Source organism: Hippocampus guttulatus, chromosome 5 (genome assembly GCF_054856545.1).
Source record: "Hippocampus guttulatus isolate MCC_2025c chromosome 5, RoL_Hgut_1.0, whole genome shotgun sequence".
Lineage (NCBI taxonomy): Eukaryota > Metazoa > Chordata > Actinopteri > Syngnathiformes > Syngnathidae > Hippocampus > Hippocampus guttulatus.
This window is the reverse complement of record NC_141265.1, coordinates 11,954,942-11,976,630: the sequence shown is the minus strand read 5'-3', so window position 1 is coordinate 11,976,630 and position 21,689 is coordinate 11,954,942. Positions and strand designations below refer to the sequence as shown.

Below are 21,689 nucleotides of genomic sequence, written 5' to 3'. Positions count from 1 at the left end.
TTGTGTGTATGTTTCCTCCTGGTACTCCGACTTCCTCCCCACATCCTGAACACGTGTGTATTCGGTTCACTGAAGACTCTAAATTGTCCATAGCCTTGGGCCCACCCCCAAACTCGACCCTTATGCGCAATAGAAAATGGATGGACGAAAGGCCTCCCACTGAAGCATGAGGAATATTTATTGAGCTTGTACCTCCCTGCTGATACAGTGAAAAGGAAACGTGTCTATAGCCAACCTTTCAATCGTGTCACATGACTGTCCAAGGACATTTGACTTTAAATATCCGGGCCTTTAATTTCACATCTCAGGGTTCTTGGCCTCCTCTCAGCTGCAGGTCTCAGGACTCCTCTGGCGGTGCCCGGCCCATACCCGGGGGCATTCAGCATGTTGCCTCACGCGGCTGGGATGAACGGCGAGCTGGCCGGGGCAGCCAGCGCCGCCGCCTACGCTGCCGGACTGCACAACATTTCGCCTCAGATGAGTGCCGCCGCCGCCGCCGCCGCGGCAGTGGCAGCTTACGGCCGCTCGCCGATGGTGAGTAAGGATTGTTGTGACTAGCTCAAGTTTTATCTGCGAGCCAGATGCAATCATCAAAAGAGCCACATACAGCTCGCGAGCCATAGGTTCCCAACCCCTGTGCTAGACCCTTCCTGTGTTGCCATCATGTGGAAGGGTCGTAACATAATTGGGGATTGCTCCGCGATTTGAGTGTGCGCGTGCGCATTGATGAGAGTTTTTAGCGGTGTGCTGTGGCTTGGTCTATTCGATGTGAAGTTGTCCATCCATCCATCCATTTTCCGAACCGCTTGATCCTCACTAGGGTCGCGGGGGGCGCTGGAGCCTATCCCAGCCGTCTTCGGGCAGTAGGCGGGGGACACCCTGAATCAGTTGCCAGCCAATCGCAGGGCACACAGAGACGAATTTGTATTTCATTTTATTTTTTTGGTGCTCACTTTTTGCTTTTCCAGTTTAATGTCGGCGGCGTCCGCCTGGGCTGCCTTTGTAGCCATTCCATCGGGGTGCCACTTTCTTATTTTCGTCTGTTTTTGGGGACAAATCCTGGGCAGAGCGGAGTCTCTGGTGAGGGTCGCAGGCCTTGAGTTTGGCAAGTCCTTGAAGATAGCACAGTTTTGTTTTTCGTTTTGTTTTTTTGCGGAGTCAACTGTGATTGTTTTCTTGGTATGTCGAGCACATGTTTTCCTTTGTGGTTTTATTCGTTTGTACAAACTTTTTTTGGTTTGTATTTTTTTTTAGGGGGGATGCGTTACGGTCCTCAATATTTCATGGCCGTTTATTTATGTTATTTAGGAAAAGTCGCCATAATTACTTTTGGGTCATTGATTTTGCTACTTTATTCATTCATGTTGTGCTTAAGGCAGTGGGACCTGGGAGGGTTTACTCCATCCTCGTCCTGTTGTCTTGTGTCATGCTGGAGCCTTCCTCTGTTGCCACCGTGTGGAAGGGTCGTAACGGCAGACTCGAACATGGTGCTGCCGTAGTGTGAAACCTTCAAAGTAAAAGGCAATCTGTTCCGTAAGGCTGTTTGACCTCCAAGTTGTCCCATTTTAGGAGAATTAGGAAAGTGTTGCAGGTAACATTTATCAGGACAAACCCCCCCTGCCCCCTAAAATAAGCAAAACTCTTCAACCTAACTAGCAGTGGCGTAAGAATACGTGTTAACGCAGCATGAAGGCGTGTTTACTTACTGCCAAGCTCATACTTTTTATTTGATTGTTAAATATTTAAGGCCTGAAAGTGTTTTTCATACAAATATTTACCGTAATTATGATTACTTTTTAAATTCATTCCGTCTGAATTTATCCAGGTAATACAATTGAGAACAGATTCTCATTTGCAATGCCCGGCTGGCAGTAGACAACAGAGTTAAAAAAAAAAAAAAGATGTCTTCACTACCACGTTAGTGTAAGTTAGAGAGAAAGTACACCGCATTTTGACTCGCGTACAAATTTGGTTACGTTGTTCAATGAGAACTCGCTGTATTTGTTCAGTCAGTATCGGGGGGTGAGGGCGTTTATTTTCCAACGAGCTCATCACTCATTGCTGTATTTGCGTAGCGTTCATTACGCTGTTTAAATAGGTTCAGTCAAGTGGCGCCTGCGTCTGAGCAACAGTTTGCCCTAACTGTGTACTCAGCAGCTGTTTGTGTGTCAGGTTGGGAGGCATGTGGTTGTGTGTGCGTGTATATTGGGAGGGTAGTTAGTTTTTGTGTGTGTGAGTGTGTGTGTGTGTTTCCAGACTCTGAACACTTGTCGTTCATTTTCAGATTGTGTGCGGTTGTTTGCTTAGTGCTCACCAGACTTACTAATGCACTCTATTATGTCCCAAAATATTGTCAGTGCCTGCGTGTGTTTGCACTGTGCTCATAAAGTGTGTGCTGTCTCTCATCAAGGTCGGCTTTGATCCGCACCCTCACATGCGGGTTCCCGGAATGCCTCCCAGTCTGACCGGAATCCCTGGTGGCAAGCCGTAAGTGACTTTGCAGCAGCTAGTTGGATTAGGGCGAGAACATATGAAGTCGTTGGACGCATGTCTGTTATTCATCAACAATCAATGGTGTGCTTCTTTTTTCCTGGCTTTTGTTCCCCAGTGCCTATTCTTTCCACGTCGCGGCCGATGGTCAGATGCAGCCGGTTCCGTTCCCTCCCGACGCCTTGGTGGGCCCAGGTATCCCCCGCCACGCCCGCCAAATCAACACGCTCAACCACGGCGAGGTGGTCTGCGCCGTCACAATCAGTAACCCCACGCGGCACGTCTACACGGGCGGGAAGGGCTGCGTCAAGGTGTGGGACATCAGTCACCCCGGCAACAAGAGCCCGGTGTCGCAGCTTGACTGTTTGGTGAGTTTATTGGTTCATCGCATATTGAGGCCATTGAGACAAAATGGAGTGGACTACTCGGCAAAAGCGGCGCGCACGCGGACACACACACAAATTTTCCTAACTTGATTAAACAAACCTGTTTTTAAGATGTGAGAGGTGTGGGAGACCTCACACATGCTTGTATTGTGTGGTGTACTCGAGATGAGCAATACAATACACTACACACATAACAGTGTCTGTCCTAGAACTCAGACTAACATGTGAGAGGCAGCATAATATGAATGAATCAGAGACTGTTAGCTTATCTGATAATTGCTATGTAGTTTCAAACCGTTCTCCTTGTTATTTTTATTGGTGTGAATGACTTGTGAGACATGTGATACAAACACGCAATACAACCAGGTGCTCCACTATTTGTGTCTGGCAACGGTGCGAGCATCCTTAAATGGTTGTCGGAAAACTAGAAAATTTGGCCAAATTGTCCAAATTTGTGGAGCAAGTTTCAGCGGAGGAGCTTTGGGGCCATTCAACTCGTTTCCATTCAAAAAATGGACATCATGTCAGTTAGGGTAATTTGAACTCCTTCCACACTGCCGCAAATACCTCCAGGTTGCTTTTCAGTTGGACCCTGGCATTGCGACAGGCGTGTAGAACATAAAGACAGGAAGTAGTTTAAACAAAGTGACAAAATTACGATTTATTCACCCGCCCCTCAGAACCGGGACAACTACATCCGCTCCTGCCGCCTCCTTCCCGACGGCCGCACGCTGATCGTGGGCGGCGAGGCCAGCACGCTGTCCATCTGGGACTTGGCCACGCCCACCCCCAGGATCAAGGCTGAGCTCACGTCGTCGGCGCCGGCGTGCTACGCTCTGGCCATCAGCCCTGATTCCAAGGTGTGCTTCTCGTGCTGCAGCGACGGCAACATCGCTGTGTGGGACTTGCACAATCAGACACTGGTTAGGTAAGACCACACACACATACCCACATTGCATTATTGGGTCATAACATTTACGGCGTTTTAAAGTTGTGGAGCAATGCATCTAGTTTGACGGTTTATTATTTGTGCGCCCGGCTGGATTTCAGATTTTTAAGCTTATCCTTAGTGCGAGGGCGGCCCGGTAGTCCAGTAGGGCGGCCCGGTAGTCCAGTGGTTAGCACGTCGACTTCACAGTGCAGAGGTACCGGGTTCAATTCCAGCTCCGGCCTCCCTGTGTGGAGTTTGCATGTTCTCCCCGGGCCTGCGTGGGTTTTCTCCGGGTGCTCCGGTTTCCTCCCACATTCCAAAAACATGCATGGCAGGCTGATTGGACGCTCTAAATTGTCCCTAGGTGTGAGTGTGGGCGTGAATGGTTGTTCGTCTCTGTGCCCTGCGATTGGCTGGCAACTGATTCAGGGTGTCCCCGCCTACTGCCCGAAGACGGCTGGGATAGGCTCCAGCACCCCCCGCGACCCTAGTGAGGATCAAGCGGTTCGGAAATGGATGGATGGATGGATGGATCCTTAGTGCGCACATTCAGTGGACTACTATGTAACGCAACAGTATGCCACGTCAGTCAGGGCCACAAATGTCACACGGTGTCACCATATAGGCGTTTGCACAGTCCTGCGATAGTGTCCTTGACAGAATTTTCAAATTAGGAACATGAAAATAAAGTGTTCTGGAAATAAATTTGTTTAGGTTGGCAGCTTTGTGAATGTGAGTGGTCAAAAATGTTCGTACAACAAATTCTAGGACCAGTGCAACCATGAAATAAAGTTTGACGCACCAGTGCAACCAGTAAAAAAAAAACATTAGTCGAGAGCCTTTAATACCAATGGTGGCAAAGACAAAACATTGTCGCTGTGGGGTGGAATCCTTGCATCTCCGAAGCCATCGTTTTTCAGGAAATTGTACCTTTTTGGAGTTATTAAGATAACCCTTATATTGTGTAATTAAAGTTGTCAGGCTATTTTCAGCACTTCTCATTGGTAGATCATTTGTCAAAAATAGGTACCGGTAGTCCAAATGTAACTCCATAAAACTTCGTGGCACCTTGTAAACAGCTCATTAATTCCTGCATTTGACCTCCCGTTTTCCACTTCTGTGTTGAAAGAAAATGTACTAGTAATAGCAAAGACAAAAAAACAGGATGAAAAACATGGAACACCCCCCCCCCCCCCCCCACCAAGTCTCTGTTCTGTTTAAACAGACAGAACATGGAATGGGCGATCATCAATATTCCGCCTTTGAAGGTATATCAAAGGCGCACAGGCGGATGTCCATACCGACATTATTTGCATCCACTAGTCGGTGTCCGCATTTAAGCTGTGCGTGTGTTGAAACCCTCCCCGCAGGCAGTTCCAGGGCCACACAGATGGAGCCAGCTGTATTGACATTTCCAACGATGGCACCAAGCTGTGGACCGGCGGCCTGGATAACACCGTCCGCTCATGGGACCTGCGAGAGGGACGTCAACTGCAGCAGCACGACTTCACATCGCAGGTGCGCGCCCTGGCTCCAAAACATTCACTGCAGACCAGGGGCCGCCCTCCAACGCACTCGCTCGCATACTCGCCAGTAACGCCAGCTCTCCTTTCTCCGTCCAGATCTTCTCTCTTGGCTACTGTCCCACCGGAGAGTGGCTGGCCGTGGGCATGGAGAGCAGCAATGTGGAGGTTCTCCACGTGACCAAGCCGGACAAATACCAGCTGCATCTCCATGAGAGCTGCGTGCTCTCCCTGCAGTTTGCCTATTGCGGTAAGACACGAGCTGTTTGTCTTCCGCTACTCTAGGTCAGTGTTCCCTCAACCGGTTTTGCGTGAAGCAATATCTCGAAAGACTTGCTCTGAACACAAATGATTGGAAACAAAGCTCACGTGATGCCGGACTGACAAAGCTATTTGGCGTCATAGCATTGAATGAATGGCAGCAGATGACGATGCAGGTTGATTGTGCCTTCTGCCATCAAACGGAATCTATCACTGTTCTGACTAGTAAAGATAGATGAATAAAGATATGCATTACTTGAAAGAAAGCACGCAGGAAAAATTGTCGGTCCACTTAAGTGAAAGTGGATGATTGTCATGGTGTCGGGAATCACTGCGTGGAAAAACATGGTCTCTCTTTAATTAGGGAATTGTTGCGTTTATTATTTTTCTGACGAATGAAGCCCCTTTCTGGTGGGCCTCAGCATGTCGAAAAACAAGAATGCATATCCGAGGGAAAATGTGCACATTTTAAGGTTCCCCAACATGGACTCCCAAAACTCGCTCAAGTTATCAAAAAAGTAGCATCTGCCACCTGTTCAGTGCTCAACTGAGAATGTGGTTTGCTTAATACCATAATCGAACATGAGGCGGAGTCCCGTTGCCGTGACTTGGATGACTTTCAATCCCATTGTTAACTCATTGATATTTTGACTGTTAAAAATGACTCAAGGCATTTTCTGGCGATTGCCATGCTGTTAGGATAACAAAAGTGGATTAGACTTGATCGGGAACCAGTCTTCTGTGTTAAATCATCTACTTTTCGGAACACAATATCTCATTAAAAAAATTGCTGTGACCATTTGGCGGCCTCAATGCACCATATTGATGGGCTGTCCGTCTTTCCTATGCAGGTAAATGGTTCGTGAGCACCGGGAAAGACAACTTGTTAAACGCATGGAGAACTCCCTATGGCGCCAGCATATTCCAGGTAGGCGCTACTCGTACTTCGCGTACCCGAGTTAATCAATGCATGAAACGTGACCGCAGAACAGATAGTGCTTATAACATGTGACGTGCCCCTCGCTAATATGCCCCCCCCCCCCCCGCTACATTGTTGATGAATACAGCGAACACGCAACCGCAAGAGCTGCAGACGACTGTATCCGACACTCGGGCAGCATGCAGGACAAATGCCCCTCTAGCTCCTCACGTCACATGCCAAACCACCAGGCTCCACCTCTTAAAGGCACAGATACTATAATACATACAGTATTTCCTCCTTGCATTTTTGTGACTGTTCAAATACTTTTACAAGGTGTCAAAAGGGTGCGTGAGGTCCTTATATGGTCTTTCTCTATCGTGGCTTTTCACCTCCTTTTCTCTTCATTCTTCAAAAGCTGTCTGTGCCTTTTTTCGTCCCCCCCCCTTGCAGTCTAAAGAATCATCCTCGGTGCTCAGCTGTGACATATCTGTGGACGACAAGTACATCGTCACTGGTTCCGGGGACAAGAAGGCCACTGTCTATGAGGTCATCTACTAACACGGTGATGAAAGGCTTGTCTGTAACGTCCATTTTTAGAGCTTGAAATCGTGCACCCCCCCCCCTCTTTCTTTGTCGCAACTTGGAAAAAGAGAACAAGACAGGCAGAAGCGTTTCCTTGCCCTCTTTTCGCTGGATCATTAAACGGGCAACGGGAACCACAGATTTTTTTTTTTATGAAAACGGAGTAAACACTGAAGCCAACAAGCATTGCTGGAAAATGCCGACCGATAACGAAAAAGGTGGACGTGAGCCAAGAAGAATCTTGCAGGCGGAGAGTGCTCACAGCCTGTTGGCTCTTCTGCCCTCTGAACCTCAGCTTCCCGCTCGGGGACGCCCACGCTATCTCACCGTGACCTCTGCTGTCCTTACAGCGAGTCCACCTACACACATACACACACGCTGCATTGACACAAGCAGATCCATTCCTGCCATCGATTGTCCTGAGGCACATGCAACATTTTACCATTTAATAACAGGGCGGGGGACCTTATTCCACTTTCTATCGAGCCTTGAAAAAGTATAATGGAACAAATATATATGATGAGCATTTGTGAGGAAAAATATTTTAAGTTTCGCAACATCTCACAGTCGAGAGGTTCTCCGTTCACATCTCGGCTCTCGGGCTCCGGTTGAGTTTCTCCAGGTGCTTCTTGCAACATTCCTAACTGATGCTTTTTATTCCAAATGTAAATTGTCCACCGGTGGGAATGAGAGTTGTTTCCGTCACCTCTCACCCTCAGTCAACTAAAATAAGCTCCAGGTCGCCCGTGACACAAATGACGACAAATTCTACTAAAACAAAACAAAAAAAAGACCGATTGATGTAAGTCTGTATTTGTCCTGCAACTGACTAGCGTCCAGTCCAGGGTGAACCACAGGCTCTCGCCCAAAGTCAGTCAAGATCAATTCGGCTTAATGAGAACAAGCCCTACAGAAAATAAATGGATGGATGAATCGATGACTTGGGGGCTTTTTCCAAAGGTTCCTCCACCACTGATCTTACACTAAATGAAAGAAACTAAACGGCAAACCAAATAAGAATCCATAACAGACACTTTATTTATGCAGGACCTTACCTAAGCCCTTCTTTTTAAAGCTTTTGTTTTTTTCATTAGAGACGGGCATCTGAAGTCAATTAATTCATCCTTTATTCACAAAAATAGTAGGATGAAAGAGTCTGAATGTTCCGAACTTCCGTTTCCAAGCTGCCTGCCATAGTGACAACTCAGTTGCTTCAAGATGCCAGTTAATCAACAAGTCTTAGCGATCGGTGGATGATTGATAATCGGTCTGGATGAACAAGGCTCAAACTGCATCCCCACACGAAGAATGATAGCATCAGTGTTGGTTATATTTGTGCATCATTTAAAATCACAAGAATTCCTGACTGTGTGCTTTTGTTGTTGTTGTTGTTTTTTTTAATCTATTTTTGTCCGTTGAATGTTTGTAAAAATGTATATAAGTCTTTCCTTTTTTTTGGTTGGTTTCTTATGGAACGTTGTTTAGAAAGAAAGAGTGTTTTTTTGTACATCTTTTACATGGAAAAGAAATCTTGAAGAACAACTAAATGGTCTTAACAGCTAATCTGAAATGTTTAGATAATAAATGGTGTTTTTTTTTTGGAAATGACTTTCTGTTGTTATTGATCTTTTTTTTTGGGCACCAAAAATGATTAGAATACACTATACAGTATAGATAGTTTTGGTTTAAACTTTCAAGTTACAAACTAGCCTTTAATGCAGCAGCAGCCCAAAATAATTGCACTTGGCTTGTAATAAAGAGAATAGCAGCCCGTTGTTGCAGTTTTCACATAATTAAGTGATTTTATTTTTTTACAGTGTTCAACTAGACAAGGCACCTCTCACGTTAATATTGGCACGGACAACACTTTGTCAGTGTTTATTCTGAGATGTGTTCTCACTAAAAAAAACAGTTGGTAGCATCTTTTTAAAGATATATTCATTACTATTATTTTTATTCCATATTGATGACGCTGTATTTTTATGATAATGCTCGTATTTTTTTAAATTTAATTTTAGCTGTTTAGCTTATAAAATAGGCCTCTCTCTCTCTCCCTCTCTACATATATTCACCTCAATGTCATATCCCTTTTCACCGCTCATAAACATCAACAAAGGTGAATCACAACTACAGTGAAACCGCAATCTGTTTTTTTCTGTTTGTTTGTTTTTCTCACATGAAATGTTTGTCATCAATGCACGGGCCGCAAATGAGCAAACTTCGGCTGACTCAATCCAGGGGCACAGTTAGTTATTTGGATGCTCAAGGCTAACGTTGTCGATGTCAGCATTTTTCCATTCTCTTATTTAGTCCGTCAGAGCAAAATGTTTAAAGCCAAATTAGACCACCAGTAAAACGCATCTTGAGTAATGTGTACACACTAACACTTTTAATAATCAGCATATCTGGTGCACAGCTTTAACAGGTGGATTAAGACAGCTAGCAAATGTAAACTTTTATGCTAGTAAACCAGACTGGAGGAGTTAATTGCCGAACTGAAGCCTCACAAGATTTGGCTTTTGAAGTCTCGTTTGGCTTTAGAAAAACGATACAGTAATCCCTCCTTTATCGCGGTTAATGGGGAGCAAAACCACCCGCGATAAACGCAAATCCGCGAAGTAGCGTCCAATTAACATAAACAGGAAAAAATAATAATTTTTTGTTAAAGTCCGCAAACAGTCTGCGAGAAGCTGCAAAACAACAGCGAGTCACATAGAGCAACATATACAGGACTGTACTCCATGTATGTGTAAAAAAAAAATATATATACAGTATATATTATATAATATTATATATGTAATATTTTAATATGTTTGAAAAAAATCTGTGATGCACTGAACCCGCGATTAAACGAACCGCGAAGTAGCGAGGGATCACCGTACCACTTCTCAGGTCTTTTGTTGGCCAGTCCGGCAGTTTTACTCTCTGAATTGTTTGCTGGTTTTATTCTATTGGCGCATGTACACGTGGCGCGCACACGATGCGTGTCGATAAAACCACGTTGCAGCAGCTGTTCAAATCAACCGCGTGTTAAATAACACACAAGCCCAATCCGCTGTTGAATACTAACACCCACAACAAACAGACTCTCAGATCCCGCTCCCTCCCGTGTAAACTGTAAATCTGATCAATTACGGTGAATGTTTAATTCTCCATCCCCGGTCTCATACATGCACGCGCGTAGGCACGCACACACCCACACGCACGCACAGGCAGTATGAAGCGATTAGGAGGCAATTACAGCAGCGGCGTGACAAAATGAAAGCTGATCCTAGGAGGAAAAAAAAAGGGAGACAATGTCATTGCCCGCTCAGAATGGGGCGCAGTGAATGACAGCGTTCTCTTTTCATCATCATCTCCTCGCGCTCCTTCTCTCCCCCCCCCCCCCCCCACCCTCTCTCTCCCTGATACAGTGGCGGATTATTCCCCCCTAAATCTCCCAAATCCCTAATCCTATTTAACTCAGCGCCATGTGTAAAAAAATATATATATTTAAAAAAAACACACAAAAACAAAAAACAATAACAAGAAAAGCTCTCCCACTGCTATGCACAATGTGGGACGTGGGTGCACGTCTCGCCCCCCCCCCCCCCCCATTGCCCCATTGTAAATATTGAAGGCTCGGAATGGTTATACTTAACGCGGTATTAAACGATTAAGGGCTATGTAACGTTATGAAAAGGAAAACATCCTCAAACGTTTTTCTCATCACAAACATTGGAAATAGAAATCTGTTCCTGGGTTCAACTGTGGACATGATAAAACCTTAATTAACTGTACAGGCAACGTTTTAAAGTAGTATTGCAATAGGTTGACCTTTGGGTGATTAAAAAATACATTAAAACTAAAATACAGTAAAATTAGTCACCTTTTGAAGACCTGTAAGAGAGAAGAGGAAGGTAGCCTTTCATAGATATCACTGTAGTGTGTAATGAGTCTATTCACCAACCAATAATTAATTGTATTGCTCTTATTGTTCTGAGCAGGTAGACCCTTTGCAGTTTTCAGACATATAGTTCAAAAAATAAATAAAAAAAATCCCCCAAAATCAAGCACAGTTTCCAGGTTCCATGGTTATCATCAAGTGTTTGCTATTAAAAAGAATGTGAAAACACACACAAAACAACAACAAATGTCAAATAAAACGCAACAAAATCATGAAGCATGTGGACGCCTCAGAGACGGCTCACCTCGTGTTAATTCACTTCGTTGATTTTTTTTGTCAGTTATTTTTTTCCAATTCTGAATATCGTCAATTTATTGTAATTTTAGTCCTGTTATACTGAATAGCCATGCAGGACAGAATGCACAAAGCACTGACACAGGTTTTTGATTTTTATTTTGTTTTTTTTTGCCATCACTGGTTGACTGGTATCACCGGCAGTGGAATCAATGAATAAATAATTAATGTTACATGTGCAGTCTATGCCCATTATTTGTGGGCGATAGGCAAATAGCGAAAATCTGCTTAGCACTGACACCCATTATAATCGCATTGAATATTTATTTTTGTTTGTTTAACCTAAATAATTCTTGAATAAATGGGCATGTCTAGGCAATACGCGATTTCCATGAAAAATCTGGGTCGGATCCCAAAATTATAATTAAAAAAAAAAAAAATAAATAAATATATATATATATATATATTGAAAAAAAATCTGCAACTATGAGTCTGTGAGTGCCAAACCACAAACATGTTGAGGTCCACTTCAGACAAAAAATATATAAATATAAATATATATATATAAGGTCAAATTTAGATTTCAAATTCATTAACAGGCTAAAGAAATACAAAATAAATAACAATTTTATGACACTGCTCTTGATAATGTAAATGATTGGGCCATACTTTTGTTGCACCCCGACTTAGATGACAAAGTCTCAAATCTTACTGGACCAACAAGTTATTGGCCGTGACTTTCTGCATCATCTGTATCTTCTTTTTTGGCCTAATTTTCTCTTAGCAATCTGTAGCCGAAAATTCACCCCAGACAGGCTACTCTGCTGTGCACGTAGACTTTGTGTGTGTGTGTGTGTGTGTGAGTGTGTGTGTGCACAGGCGCTAACTAATGAGCTTTGTGTGCTGTGTCTCCCCCTCCCCAAGGTGAGCTCCCATGCTGAGGTGATCAAGCCCCGCTGGAGCTGCAGGTATCAACTGCAAACACCTGCCCGTTTGCCGCATTAACATACAACACACACACACACACAAACACACACACACACATGTGCGCGCGCACACACGCGGGCAGGCACAGGCTGCTGCACAACGCCGATAGCGCAGCTCTGTCCTGTCAACACGGAGGATAATCAGCTGCTGGGGATTGTGGGTAAGCTGTAATAATCCTTCACATGGAATATGGAAAGCATCACAGAGTTATTCAATAGGATGGAGATAAATGAGTGTGCGCGTGCGCGTGTCACTGAGGATTTTCCATCTTTAACATCTTCACCTGAGGCTGTCTGTCACGTAGTGAAGACATGCGGCCACTCGCACAGACATCCTCCGCTTCGTTAACACTTGATGCCTCGTTAAGTGGGAGCAGCAATAAGAATGTCACCTGATTAATTCCATTTTATAATAACACCCACCCCCCCGCACTCCGTTACGCCGTATTTGCTGCGAGAAAAAGAAATACTTTTGTAATGTCCGAAATTCAGAAGAGCTGACGCTATACAACGGTGTTTAACGCAAAAGGAAAGAGAAATTTTCACGCGCAATTATCTCAGTTCATCGACTTTATCATTTCCACGCACATGTGAAAGATTTAACCGCTGAGCCTCTTTAAACCTTGTTGCTAACCAGAACAGCAGCACCTATTGAAGCATGTCATGAATTGCTCACATACTGCAAATGCCTCCCCTTTTCCTTGTCAGGAAAATACTTTTTTTTAAAAAAATCATAATCATAGTTATCTCATTTGCTCACACATGGACAAGACTTCACTGCTGAGGCCATTTGAACACTGTTGCGAATCAAAACAGCAGCACCCACGGAGGTACAGGAACAGTTTCTCAGACTTTTATGATGCCAAATTTGAAGCCTCCTTTCTATTAAATCCCTGACGCCAAATAGACTTGACACTTTGTACCTCCTGCAGTTGAGTAAAGCAACAAAACGGATATTTGTGTGATATTTTTGCCCACTTGGACAACAAATTGACTGTGAATAGGAATGCTAGTAAGTGAAGAAAAAAAAAGAAAAGGAAAGAAATGGGAAATGTTCTGATTCATATCATGTTGACTAGATTTGTTTTCTGTGCTACGATTAAAATGTTCTCATCTTAATTCATTTATATTGAATTTCTCTTTTTGACGAAGAAATGGGCTGAAAAAAGGCAACAAAAGTCTTTTTGAACACTCTGGGTCATCATGCTAATCTCCTGTCTTCCACACACACACGCACGCACTAATATTAGGTACACTTTAGGCCGACGTTTTTCTGCCCTAGAGTATGAATTTAATTTTTGCAAAGGGTTAAAAAAATATATCTGAGCGTGGCTACGTGGCTAATCTGCTGGTTAATCTGGCTAACACTCTTATTTATTTATTTTTTATTTTTATGGTCTATGGTTTGTTCACCGCGGCGAGGATTAGCGCCTCACAGATCACAACCTGATTTCCATAATCCATAATCCTCTGTTTGTCCCCCATATTTGGTTCCGTTGTGTCGCAGTCGCAACTTTGTTTTTTCATAGCTGTTAAAATCCATGTTATGTTTTAAAAAATGTTGTGGTCATGGGATTGGGCAGGTATACCTAATATTCTGACCTGAGAGTGCATACTATTTCTTTCCCCTTCCATTTTCCCACCCACCCCCTCCAACTCACTTTGCCTGTCCACCAGTCTCCATTTTCTGCTCCGAGGGTCCGGAGAATCCCCTCATGGGGAAGAAGCTATGATAAAGTGTATAGCTTGGACACGAGCAGAAGGAGAATATGTATTTTGGGGTGGGGTGGGGGGGAGAAGGGATGGAAAAGGGGATGGAAGAAGACCAAAGTTCAACACAATTATTATTATTTTTTTTGTCCACATAGTAAACAGAAGAACTCAACATCATCAAATCTTATACACAGTGGCGGTTCTAGATCAATTTCACTGAGGGGGCCTGGCTGGGGCCAGGGGTTTTGATAGAGAGGCACATTCAACCCAGGGCAAAAAATAAATAAATAAAGATTCGAAATCTTATTTGACTTTTTTATTTTCATCAAACTTTTAAACCATTGCAGTCAGAACATTATAGTGACAATGAAAAACAGGATAATAATCACAGTACTACTGTCGGGACAGGAAATATTTTAAATATGACAACAAAAAAAAAAGAAAAGACAAACACAAATGGTTTTTGGTTCTTTATCGTTTTTAATTGGATTTATTGTTTTAAAAAAATTATTTTGGATGCGTACTGCTTCCAAGTGTCACGAAATTTGCTGACAACCCGCAGGGTGATGGTTGAAAATCTACCACCTACCAGAAAATGGAAAGAAAAGGGTGGTCTTGTTTGGGGAAACGTTCAATTCAATATGCTGTTGGTCAACATATGCTAAGCCGCTAAATATAATAGTATAAAAGTAATCATATTAATAATAACAACCGAGTCTAAATGTCAGATTGCAAAAGTATTAGTGCTAGTCTATTTCATGATGCAGTAATTCTGAAAGCGTGGGACGCATGCAATACCACAAGTGGTCTGCAGGCTGCGTCTAGTGGTGCGCGCGAGACTCACTCAACAAATGAATTTTCAAACTCAACATAATGTTGCAGTGGCTTCAACTTTTGTTTTTGTTTGTAGTCTAACGTGTTTTTCAGTTCCATTTAATCTTTACGAACGATTCATTTCTAACCATGAACCCTTTCAGGTATAGCGGTCACTACAGTGGAGGAGCTGATCATGTTGTCAGGTTCCAGGTTATCATTATTGGTGCCTGAAAGGGTTGTACAGTTTTTAACTTTTATGTGCAACATACTTTCATTGAATCATTATTTCATTTAGGGCGGCCCGGTGAGCTAGTGGGTAGCGTGTCGACCTCACAGTGCTGAGGTACCGGGTTCAATTCCAGCTCTGGCCTTCCTGTGTGGAGTTTGCATGTTCTCTCGGGCCTGAGTGGGTTTTCTCCGGGGACTCCATCTTCCTCCCACATTCCAAAAACATGCATGGCAGGCTAATTGAACACTTAAAATGTGTCCCTAGGTGTGAGTGTGAGCGCGGATGGTTGTTTGTCCATGTGTGCCCTGCGATTGGCTGGCAACCAGTTCAGGGTGTCCCCCGCCTACTGCCCGAAGACGGCTGGGATAGGCTCCAGGACCCCCCGTGACCCTTTTGAGGATAAAGCGGATCAGAAAATGGATTGATGAATGGATTATTTCATTTATTCATACCATGCAGACTGTTAAATCGTCAAACACTCATTTTTGACATTTTTAGGATATCATTATTCGGGCCAATAAAACACTCTCAAAAATGGCTCCAGTGACAGAAGACTTATTGAACTCCATATTTTTCTACTTTTAGGAAATTCAACATTTGGAGGTTTCACTTTGTGTGGCTTCCTATATTTTACATTGTGGCAGCTGCTACTCAATCGGTGGGGGAGGTGTTAGGATGATGGGGGGGGGGGGGTGTAGCACCTCCTCCCCAGGGCCTTGACTGTGTCAGTGGTGGGCTGTAATCAGTCTCCATCTCTCTGTCGATCTGTCTCCACAGCTATTTCTCCCCTGACACCATCACTAACCTCCTCCATCGTTTTTTCCACTCCTCACACACACAAACACACACACACACACACACACACTCATACAGAGACAACCCCATATAAGCATTCTCCAAGCTCCATTGGTCTGATACCTCCCACACTGAATTTTCTCCGTGGCTGTTGTCTTGCTATTGATTGCTGCTCGTGTTTGAATCGATTGGGTGGGGAATAAAAAAACCCAAACGGACCGTATTGATTGTCGGCTTGTTGCGAGCCTAGTAGGTCACATACTGGCTAATCTAGTCCACTCAGGATGATGAGGAGGAAAAGACACACAATCAGATTTCAACATAGTTGAAATCATCTCTCCCACTTTCAAACTGTGAATACATTTACACATTAGTTAGGAATCTTTTTAGATAGGGTGGCCCAGTGGTCCAGTGGTTAGCATGTCGACCTCACAGTGCAGAGGTACCGGGTTTAATTCCAGCTCCGGCCACCCTGTGTGGAGTTTGCCTGTTCTCCCCGGGCCTGAGTGGGTTCTCTGCGGGCACTCCGGTTTCCTCCCACATTCCAAAAACATGCATGGCAGTCTGATTGAACACTCTAAATTGTCCATAGGTGTGAGTGTGAGCGTGGATGGTTGTTCGTCTCCGTTTACCTCGCGATTGGCTGGCAACTGGTTCAGGGTGTTCCTCCCCTACTGCTCGAAGACGGCCGGGATAGGTTCCAGCACCCCCCGCGACCCTTGTGAGGGTAAGCAGATCGGAAAATGGATGGATGAATCTTTTTACGTATACATTCTTCAATTATTATTTATTTTAGCCAATAATTGAATAACTCTCATATTGACTGTTTTTTTTGCTCTTTGTCCAACCCTCAAAGATGCCAAAAGATGTTCTCATTTCTGCCTTAAAAGAAGTTAACCTTCCTAAACTTTATTGGCCATACATCCATTTTCTGTCCCGCTTATCCTCGGACAGGCTGCACTCTGAAATGTTCACCAACCAATTACAGGCATTTATCTGAACGTGAAAACGTTTGGTGTCCATGGGATGCCATTTTTGTTTTAACTTTTTATTATCATATAATCCCTTATTATCAGAACTGCCCGCGACCCTCGTGAGGAAAACGGATTAACAAAAGGGCTGAATGAATTATCATAACTCAGGCGTGGCACCTTCCCTATAACTATAATTTCACTCACTATTGTCCTAAAACATCCAAACTTTCCATCTTGAGGCGACATAATGCCCCGTAGCTCCAACGGAGTAAACAAAGGACCGATTTTGACACTTGTCAAACATTTCAAGAGTCCAAAGGAGCTACACTACTTCATTTAATGTCAACATTTTAAATTTGCTAATACATCTGGAAAGAAAAAAAAATATATACCTGTGTGTGTATATATATATATATATATATATATATATAGCGGCCCGGTAGTCCAGTGGTTAGCACGTCGGCTTCACAGTGCAGAGGCAACTGATTCAGGGTGTCCCCCGCCTACTGCCCGGAGACGGCTGGGATAGGCTCCAGCACCCCCCGCGACCCTAGTGAGGATCAAGCGGTTCGGAAAATGGATGGAATGGATGGATATATATATATATTGATAGATTTTCCTTTTTTTTTTGTGGTTTTGGAACCAGTATGGTAAACCATGATGCGGGTTCCCTTGTATGATTCCTTTGCCATGAGAGGTCGACATGACTGACTGTGGAAACATTTCTACTCTGTCCTCACAACATCATCAATACACACATACACACACACACACACACACACACACACACACACACACACACACACACACACACACGAAAGCACTTTGTGTGACTCACAGCTCAAAGAGGAGATAATTTCTGTTTCCTCACCCTTCTCCTTCTCACGGCCACCCCCCCCCCCCGCCCCCATTTCCCCTTCTCCAACTGAGTGATTACCCCTCATTAAAAATCCCAATCAAACATTGTTAGCGCCGATCGTTAGGGCGCGCTCTTCTCCCTCCTTTCCCTCCCTCGCCCTCATCCACACCCGAGCCACTTCTCTCCCCCTCAGTCGTTAGCACGAAAGCCAGCGAAGCCTTTGAGGAATGTTATTCTAATTCCAATTAGCTCTTAAGGCTTGGAGGGGAGCCAAGCTAACCGAGATACACACACATTCATGCACGTGCATTAGCATTTATAGGACACACACACACACACACACACTGAGAAGAGCAGCAGCTAATGGCTTTGGCAACGTTCTCATAGGGACCTGAAGAGCAATTAGGGTCCAAACTACACATTGTAAATCCCCTGATTACCGTGTGTCTGTGTATGCATACAAGCGTCCGTGTGTGTGTGTCTGTGTGCATGTGCGTGTATGTATGTGTGTGTGTGGGTGAGCATTCACGTTAAAGGCTGTTTATCTGTCACACATTTCCGTGCCACAAGAGAGGCATATTGGATGAATGCAATCCAGAAAAAAACAAAAAACACTCATTCCTATGAGTGGCTGTCAGGGACATAATTCAGGATTGCCTCTCACACACAACTGAAACGCTCTTATACACGGTACTGAAGCACTCACACACACTACTCAAACGCTCTCACACACATTACTAAGACATTCTCACACACACTCGTTTTGGTGTGCGTACGTATGTGTGTGTGTGTGTGTAAGGTATGAGGAGTTATGTCATAAGATCGTTTCAGTCGTGCGCATGGAAGTATTTTAGTAGTGTGCAGTATGTGAGCAAAACAAATGCAGTTAGTGTTTCAGTACTGTGTGCGAGACTATTTCCATAATACCTTTGTAGGCAGGGAGTTAATGTCATCAGCTCTGAAGTGTAATTTTTTAAATGGAAATATTGGTGAATTTATTCTAAAAGAACATTTATTTACCCCACTTTATTATGACTTAATGCTGATAAAACTCAATTTTGTAAAAAAAAAAAAAAGAGTATTCTGAGACCAACACACACGTGCGTACACATTTCTAGTTAGTCATACAGTGAGATGGAGACACACACACACACACACGCACACGTATGGAGTAGCTGTCTTATCATGTTATGTCGGAGGATTTAGTCACATGACCTGCAAGACAGGAGCAGCCAGGCGCCAAAACTCATTTCCACCTTCAAAGACTCGCTTATCGCCTCAGACTCCTTGTGTGTGTGTGCGTGCGTCTGTGTGTGTGTGTGCGTGTGTGTGTGTGTGTGGGCAGTGACGCGAGTGTGTGATGTGATGTTGTCTGACAGCGGGAGTTGCAGCAAATCGTATATCACTGTCTCTTCTGAATGCACAAAAACACACACACATACACACACACACAGAAAAAAAAGGCTAGATAGCACCATACACATGCACTACATAGACAGGAGGATCAACATCATTCCCATCCCAAAACAAGAATTTATCACTTAGCAACATTAAACTTGGGTGGCTATCAGAGTGTTAAGTATCACCAAACTACGGCCAAAAAAAAAAAAAAGACGCAGGAAGTCGTAGTGTAGCGTTCCCATTTCGCTTCAAAGAAAAAATTTGAAATGTTGCCAAATTGCTTCAAATTTGAAAATTCACCCCCAGCCCCTTCACATGAAAGTTGGTTGGCATGTCTAGCATAGCATGAGTAAACCAAAAAAAGAATTCATTTTATTCATGACATGTATACAGTATTCGAAAATAATCAGCCAAATAATCACTGAGTCGTTTTTTTTCTGCCAAATAACAGAATTTGGAACCAGACTTTCAAAAAAACAAACAAACTAATTTTAGTTACGCCCTGCAAGGTACTGCAATGCAAAAAAGGAGCCATTGTCATTGATGCAACGTTGAGTGAATGGGAAACAGCATTCCATTTCCTGAATACAAAACGTGAACGCTTACAAGGAGTGACCCCGAATTCAGCTCCCATTGTCACTCAATCGCCTCCACCATTAAAGACAGACTTCCAACACAGTATTTTCAGAGAAATCTCAATTTCATGGAGCTGGAACCAATGGATTCCGGATTTCACAGAGAAAAAATGGTGTCCACTTGTACAGTAGCTGTCAAAGTCTGTTCGTTAAAGATTTGCAGCCAAGTGTGGCCTATTCAATACTGGTTACGCTGTGGTCACGGGTATACAGTTCCAGACTAGAACAGGCTCACAGTTAATGTCTTGGTGGCGGCCATGTTGGCAGGGGCGACAATCCGATCAAAGGAAAGCAATGGAAAGCCTTGACATTAGCTTAGCATCGCCATAGCTCAAAACGAGCATGTCGTTCGTGTCTACCTATTTATATCTTTGGCTTTTGTTTCAGTATTTTAACGTAATTCAAGCAGCCCCCCCACCCCACATCTCTCTCTCTCTCTCTCCCTCTCTCCCCATCACACTCTCTGTCCTGAGGCAAGAGCATCCTTTGCATCCTGCGCTAAATAGTCAAGCTGATTTGACTTTCATGTGGCGTGTGTGTGTGCGTGTGTGTGCCTGTGTGTGTGTGTGTGTGTGTGTGTGTGTGTGTGTGCGCGCGCGTGTGTGTGCGTATGTGAGAGAGTGAGATGGAGAGAGATAAATGCCGCTGTCACGCTGTGCGGCGGGCTCTGTCACTTTGATAAATCTGGCCCGCCATTTGACGACACCTGCTGACAAGCACGCCGCCGCCTGATTGGTTGGCAAGGCTCCCGCTCAGGGAGGACGCTAATGGATATGATGGACAACAAGTGACACACACACGCACACACACACACACACACACACACACACACACACACACACACACATTCTTGAGTTGGGGGGGGACTTGAACAAGTAGGTCACACATGCCTTGTATAAGTAGACTTACACACACTTGTGTTACGTTATTAGCAGGGCAATTAGCGCTAATGACCGCCACTCTGACTCACCTGATTGGCCTAATTAAGTTACTCATTAGCATACGAGTACATGTCAGGGATTGTCAGCAAACAATTAGATGCAAAGTGAGGATTTATGAACATAAAAACTGTTTGTCTAAACATGGTTTAATCAAGGCTTTATTTGTAGAAAATGTTTTGTAGTTTTTTTGTTGCATGAATTATTGCTTATTCTTTATTCTTATCAATTTCTAATCGTGGAGAATGTTTCTTTCCCTACTCCAAATATGATCTTACCTCTTTCATCTGGTAAAATATAAACATGCCCCTCATACACAAAATTAATACACAAAAATCGGTTTGTGTTTTGTTCTTCTAATTAAAAAATAGAACTTTATAAATGTGTACAGTGGTGACACAATTCAATTGATTGCAAACAATTAAGTTTGTGCCACATTTTTTTAAACTTCTATTCAATGGATATTGTGCTGCTTCTGATTTGTGCAGCTTGGCCAACTTGGGGCCGTGTAATACACGCATACAGATACAAATGAAGGTGGTTGCTAAGTAAACCACAGTAAAATGAGTCCCGCTTTGCATTTGATAAAGAAAACCTGCTTGTCGGTAATGTCGAATAGTCTCTCAACATCCATACCTTGAAGGGTTGAACCCTACAACCATGATGCTATTCATTAGCCCATCTTTGACAGTTTGTTAGCATTAAGATAAACAGATTTGTTTTAAAGCAAACCTATGTGGTTGTTTTAAATAAACAATGCATAATTATTTTTGTTTTATGTTTACATTGACAGTAAACTACACCTGGGGGTGTCAATAAACGGCTTGAAGCCTTGAAGAATTGTTGCTGCTGAGTGTTGCTACTAGCGATACATGCTGCCATATCACTTCTAGTCCATTGCATCAAATTGCTTGCATACAACTTTGGAATTTTCGTACATTGCGTACACACACACACACACACACACACACACACACACACACACACACACACACACACACACACACACACACACACACACACACACACACACACATTGAGTTATGAAGTGATTAACTGTCAAACTGC

At 43.7% G+C, this 21,689-nt stretch overlaps 1 protein-coding gene across 6 annotated transcripts in view; it reads left to right on the top strand.

The window, feature by feature from the left end:
* LOC147205068 (transducin-like enhancer protein 1) overlaps nucleotides 1-13,281 on the top strand; it is a 34,563-nt gene extending 21,282 nt beyond the window's left edge. For 4 of the 6 annotated variants that reach the window (XM_086111021.1, XM_086111020.1, XM_086111025.1 and 1 more), the window contains 8 exons: nucleotides 329-534; nucleotides 2,411-2,487; nucleotides 2,609-2,858; nucleotides 3,557-3,804; nucleotides 5,178-5,325; nucleotides 5,430-5,580; nucleotides 6,443-6,519; nucleotides 6,964-8,866. In XM_086111021.1, the coding sequence (XP_085967147.1) occupies nucleotides 329-534; nucleotides 2,411-2,487; nucleotides 2,609-2,858; nucleotides 3,557-3,804; nucleotides 5,178-5,325; nucleotides 5,430-5,580; nucleotides 6,443-6,519; nucleotides 6,964-7,071 (1,265 nt within the window). In that variant the 3' untranslated portion in view covers nucleotides 7,072-8,866. Of the gene's footprint in view, nucleotides 1-328; nucleotides 535-2,410; nucleotides 2,488-2,608; nucleotides 2,859-3,556; nucleotides 3,805-5,177; nucleotides 5,326-5,429; nucleotides 5,581-6,442; nucleotides 6,520-6,963; nucleotides 8,867-12,199 lie in introns of those variants that run through there. The other 2 variants (XM_086111024.1, XM_086111022.1) reach the window with 2 other exon arrangements.
* Nucleotides 13,282-21,689: the final 8,408 nt, after the last annotated feature.